This window comes from Xylocopa sonorina, chromosome 9, assembly GCF_050948175.1.
Source record: "Xylocopa sonorina isolate GNS202 chromosome 9, iyXylSono1_principal, whole genome shotgun sequence".
NCBI classification, from domain to species: domain Eukaryota; kingdom Metazoa; phylum Arthropoda; class Insecta; order Hymenoptera; family Apidae; genus Xylocopa; species Xylocopa sonorina.
The window spans coordinates 5,847,371-5,853,660 of record NC_135201.1 but is presented as its reverse complement, the minus strand read 5'-3'; the positions used below and the strand labels follow the sequence as shown (position 1 = coordinate 5,853,660).

At 29.9% G+C, this 6,290-nt stretch overlaps 1 protein-coding gene across 3 annotated transcripts; it reads right to left on the bottom strand.

Annotated features, from left to right (window-relative positions):
• Window positions 1-19: 19 nt before the first annotated feature.
• Window positions 20-6,289, bottom strand: LOC143426958 (uncharacterized). 3 transcript variants are annotated; one of them, XM_076900719.1, is made up of 11 exons: window positions 6,113-6,289; window positions 5,639-5,701; window positions 5,158-5,286; window positions 4,953-5,087; window positions 4,722-4,879; window positions 4,364-4,429; window positions 3,828-3,978; window positions 3,549-3,746; window positions 2,826-3,456; window positions 2,444-2,720; window positions 20-2,363 (listed from the first exon to the last, which is right to left on the bottom strand). In XM_076900719.1, the coding sequence occupies exons 1-11, from the start codon at window positions 6,185-6,187 to the stop codon at window positions 2,207-2,209; spliced, it is 2,040 nt and encodes a 679-aa protein (XP_076756834.1). In that variant the 5' UTR covers window positions 6,188-6,289; the 3' UTR covers window positions 20-2,206. The 3 variants fall into 3 exon arrangements, with proteins under 3 accessions (XP_076756834.1, XP_076756836.1, XP_076756835.1); XM_076900721.1 differs by lacking the exon at window positions 6,113-6,289 and adding an exon at window positions 5,920-5,998; XM_076900720.1 differs by lacking the exon at window positions 4,364-4,429.
• Window position 6,290: the final 1 nt, after the last annotated feature.

Sequence of the window (6,290 nt, the reverse complement as noted above, 5' to 3'; positions counted from 1 at the left end):
ATAGCATGTTTATACCTAGTTATGCATTTCTGTAACCATATTTTAATGTGACGATGACGATATATATACATAGTTACAATCACATATACAATATTATTATGTATTTACAATCCTCGTCAATAAGGATGTGTTCACATTGTATATAACATCATCATTACAATTTAGCAAAGAAAATAACTAGTGAAATATTGAGAAGTGTGTCTGCTGTCGACTAAGATGTAGAAGATAACAATATCATTGTATCAGATTCTTATGGTAATGTTTCCAAATTTTAATACATGCAGTTGAAGAATCTTGTACGATTTCTTTGATACTCTGATTTATACAAAATTACATAATCATGACTATTTAGTATATCACAATAGAACGAGTAAAAATTTAATACATCTTTCATTTTGTTCTTTACAAACTACATTGGCAGGGATGGAAAATAAATTTTTATTAAGTTAAAGAAAAGAAAAGATTTTGTTGTTAACGGAAAGAAGTTTGATAATTTTTGTACAATCTATGTATGATATATGTATATATATATATGTATATGTGCACACAATTTATTGGGTCCTATGGTAAAGGAAGAGTATACATTTATAATTCAATATAAACTCAAAATATCTTCATTTGCAAATTTTATAATGAAGGAACAAAAATAATCCAATGACTGTTAAGTACTTCCATTGCACTTATTTCTCTATCTTAAGCGATATTCCATTTATCTTTGGTATAGCTTTATTTATGTATAATGACAAAGGAGGCCTTTTTTTACCTGACCCACTTTGTTTGTTCATAGAAAAGTTTGTTAATCTTATCTAATATATTAAAAAATACTGTTTGCAGGAAATTATGCAATAAAAATAAATAATATTTGCATATGTATACATATATACATATATATGTGTGTAAATTACTCTTTGTAAGTGGCATATTCCATGCATCTCTCTTTTTGAACTACACTTTAATGCAATTAGACAATCCAATTCTTCTCAAAATCTCAGATGCCCTATTACATATTATTGCACAATAATTAAAATGAATTGGAATTAATTCTAGCTTATGTAATTAATCTTCTGTTTGAATTATACATTTAAGTATTTGGTGATTAAATAATTGCCACATTAGAGAAACCTGATTCATAGTTGGATTGTCTAAATCTATGCATAATAATTATTTAAATATATTAAGATTTTTAATTTCGTGTTCTACTAACTACAAGGTACTTGATAAATATTATCTACATATTTCATTATTGGAATCGTGGTAAGATCCATTTAGAAATATTTTGCTGAGCCTTGGCAGATGAACATTATTACAATTAATAATTATTTTATGGTTGGTATGTGTGTGGAATGCTATGCGTACCAAAGCCACCAATTTTCTATTTAGAATCATGTCATCTTATCTAAATAAGACCTACTTAGCAATTCGAATGAGAGCATATGATATTACTAAGATTATAATTACTATATCTTAACTTTCGGCTGGCATTGCTCTTGTATACTCCGTTATATAAAAAAACGAATTGCTTATGTAGTTGTACTTTTAATGCAGAAAGAGAAAAGATGTTTCTAACCGTTGGATCTTTGATAATTAATTATAAATTTAATTTATCATTATTATTCTAATAAATAGATTAGACATAAAAGTATAATCACAATGAATACCAAATTATTTGTTTAAAAATAATAATTACTAAAATTTGATATATTGCTTGTTTTACTGATTAAAATTTTCCAGAGTATACTAAATACTACTTGCGAATAACTTCACGAGTGGAATAACATTTGATAGTAATGAAAATATTTCTATAAACATATGAGCAAGAAATCTCATTAGGCTTTAAGGCTTTACAACGTGATAGCATGTCAATAGTATGAATCACAATATTTAAAATTTCTACAACTCTCAATCTCAACGTCAAATCAATGTAAAAATCACTTACAATTAAGTAAGTGTTGCATATAATTCTTTAATAAAGCGATTAAAGTTGAGATAATTTTCTGAAATTGGAGGAAAAAATCCATATTCGGAAATTAAATCTTCTGTTTCTATCACATACACGAAATAAAAGTGCAGGAACTAATTGCACGTTAAGTTAAATGATAAATGAAACTATTCCTTAACTATTTCGTTCTTTTATCGTGATTTTGAACACTTTCTATTATTGTATCCTTTCGATTCGATTAAATTAGTAATATCGAGAGGAGTAATGTTATTGGTGTTGTTGCTGTTGTTGTTGTTGTTGTTGTAATTGTTGCAATAAAGGACACACTTCAATTAAAGGTGTTCCTAGAATTTCTTGACATACTTGATTCATGTCGGGTTCCATCATAAGAGAAGAAATCTGATCCTCCGTCAACATTTCCACACTAATTTTTGTAAAATCAGATTGATGAAGATAAAGTGATAAAACATGCGATAACAAAAAATTATATAAAGGAACAGTTACCTTGCTAAACTTTCGCTATCGGACGTCTCTTCATCCGCATTAAGATAGGACATCGTTTTTTCTAATGGACTAGGAACTTTCTTTCCTTTACCTTCTAGTTTCTCAGATTTCTCAGACTTCTCCTTGTCTCTCTCCATTGTCTTTGGTTCGTTAGAACGTCGATCCGTAAGACTGGATATGTTCAATATCATCATCCCATGATTCAGTAATTCTTTCACTCGTTCCCCTGTTCCGGCACTCCATAACATATCAAGTGACTGTCGCCTACTCGAATTTGCTGTGACAATATAATTGTCATATTTATGCTCACGAAGACGTGTTGTGCTATATATGTATACAATGAAATAAATTTAGCCATAAAAATATGGCCAGAATTATTTACCTGAACTACCTCCACTAGCTTCACCACCAGCTGAACTTCTGGTTATCCAATTAGTCAGACTGGTATCAAGTTTACTTTTACTTTTCATTGATGGACTCCTCGTTACTTCCGTTTTCTTTTCGTTACTTAAACTAATTTCATTTCCCTTCGGCAAAGTAGGTAATGATTTCTGAGTTATTAATTTCTTTCGACTAGATGCTTCATTTAGTGAATGTATATTTGCGCCATTGATCGATGGAATACTACCATCAGGACTCAAATCTATTGGTAAAGGTTTATAAGGTATTTGATCTTCTTCGTCGGAATATACTTCGTTATTGTAATAAACCTCATCTGGAGAATTAGTTAAACTAATTTCTGTCCATTCCTCTCCATTTTGTACAGTAGTATTCTTGCTACTTGTGTCCACTGGCGTTTGTATTTTCACTCTTTTCTCTATGGGTGAAAGAATACTCGACAAATCGGATAATCGTGAAGTCGAAGAACTTGTTTGATTTAACGATATGATATGTTTCGTGTCAGTTGTTGCAATACTTTTTGGACGGTCTCGTTTTATATACTTGCGAGGTTCCGTGTTGGAAAGATTCAAGTTGCTCAGGTCCAAATATTTGGAAGATGACTCCCTGTCGATCTAAATAAAAGCATAAAAATTATTGATAAATATATGATTTAAAACTTTTTTAATAAAATAAAACTATCAATAGTAAAATGTAATTTTATTACTCTCATAGGCACAGGGCATGGTGTACTGGGACTAATTTTATCAGGAAGGCGCAAGTATTCATCACTAGTATAATCTGTGCTGTCGGGTGATCCAGTAACACTAGAATCTGTTGAAGCTGCTGTATTGGATTGTATAGAAGGCTGGTCGACATCTCTCGAAGATTTGTCAAAATCATCTGCACTATCGTACTTTCTAGTCTGTAAGTAAAAAATGGCAACAGTTCATTCAATATTCTAGCAAAGAGTGCCTTTAAAGAAATAAGTATAAAGTAATTATACCCTATGGATTTCATCGCTGATTTTTTCTAAGTTTCTTAGTGCTTCAGAATAGGTCATTTTAGCTTCACCCACTGATCTTTCTAATGCACTTACTCTTAATTTCTGCTCTTCCAGCATTTGATTAAAATGTGCTTTCATTTCATAGTATGGCCTATGTAGTGAATCAGTCAAATAATTAATAATTTTAAGTACGTACTATATTTTGATGAAAAGTCTACTACTGTAACCAAATTTATGTTAATATTATTCATATACTGTAAACAGTATATTTGAATGAAGCGGTACTCATATATAATAATAAAAATGCATATTAAATATTTCATACACATACAACACGTGCAAATACAACTGGCCGATAGCTTAAAAAATAAATCATCAACACAGGGATTACTCATAGCAGATACATAAAATTAATATTGTGTAATATATATGTATATATGTATATATATATATATATATATATATATATATATATATATATATATATATATACATATATATTTATATTTATATAAAATAACATCTATCCTACTTACAACATGAGCAAGTTGTGCCTGTAGGCGATACTGTTTATCAGAAGCAAGCTGCGACGTGCACCCATACTGCCAACATGAATATAAACCAAAAGACATAAATTTTCTAAAATCTATACAAAAATAATATAACATGGTAAACAGTAGAAAAAACTAAATAAATAAATCATTAAAGATTCATATGGGAAGGAAGTAAACAAAAATGTTCAAAATCATGGGATGGAAAATATATTATAAAAATATTACAATCTAAAATTGCAATATGCATTAAATAATTAAATGCAATGCACTTCATGCATCATTAATAGGAAATCATTCAATATCACTAGCTAAACTGTAACATGGTGTATCAGGTACACACCTAGATTTAGCAATTGCACGTTTTAGTTCACGTTGCAATCTTTGAACCTCATGTTCAGCTTTGTGATATAAAGCTGTAGTATGTCTATGTTCTGCTTCTGATAAAGCTCTTTCATGTTCAGACTCATTAACTCTGGCTGTTGCATGATTTAGCATTTCCTACATATGAAAATTCTTAAATTATAAGATTTAGTACTTTAATATAGATAATACGAAACTATGTGCTACATACCTGCCATGCATGGTCAAAACACCTTCCCTCTGTTCTTAATCCTTCTTCAGCTAAATAAACCATCTCTTTAGCTGCCGCATGCTGACTATTTGCTCTTTCAAATCTAATTGCAGCCGTTTGTGTTTCTTGTAGAGCCTGGAAAGGTTTTATTAAACTAGTAATTATACAATTTGTATTTGTATTAATTAAGAAATATGTTTCTTACTTCTTTGGCTTTAAACCTTGCGTCATAATATGGTCTAGATTTTTCTATACAAGCACCAAGTTTCTTAGCTAAACTATCAATTTTTACTGTAGATTCACAAAGTAATTCTCTAAATGTTGCTCTTGCTTCCTATGAATATAAAAATTCATTAATTAAATATGGATGATCAGCGAGTAAAATACAGTTTACATTTCTATGTATAATTTGTTCACTTTTATAAATTGGTTAGACATGGAGTTTCAAGTCATAAAGCACTTCTTTAGACCATGTTATAAATGACTACAAGATAATCTTTGAAGCCATTATCCATTTACCCGTACGCTTCTGTAGCAATCACCTCAATGAAATGTAATCACAACCAGTTTCAAAACTTACTATTAATTTGGTCTTCCAAATAGGGTGACAGTTATTTTAATTCGTTCCATAAAAATGATTTTGATAAGACACTTAAAACCCATAGATGTACCGCAATTATACTTACATCTAAATCAACTTCAAGCTTGTTGATATCATCAGTAGCAGTATTCAATCTTTCAAGTTCAATCTAAAATGATAATTGGTTATTAAAAAAGTAGTATTGTAACTTTTTAACAAAAATTTTAATGAAGATTATCACAGAAGCAATTTATTCTATACAACAAATTCCATTGACTTATACGTGTTAATTTTTCAGATTTATTTCATGCTATTATAGCACAAGTCATATGAATGAAAGATTAAAAAATGAATAAAAATATAGACCATTTTATAACGTCTATTTACGAAAACATTAAAATTTCCATAATACTTCTAAGGCAGTCAAGAAATTAAGTAATTAAAGCACGCTTTTGTTATCGAAAAAGGAGACGTAATCAAGTGGTTCATTCGGAGCAACGTGGAAATGTCAATATCACAAGTAGCTAAGTGGGTTTTGAAACCTATAAATAATTATTCCCAGAAGAACACATCAGTTTACCTGCACTCTAGGATCCACTGCATCGTCAGCACGATCAGAATCATCGCTACTTTCTTTCTGCACACGCCCGCTCATAATTAAAGATAGAACTGAATTTTATTTACAATTTTTCATACCACCTGTATCGTCTGCTACATATCAGATGGCCATGTTGAATGTTAGAGCAACTACATAACAC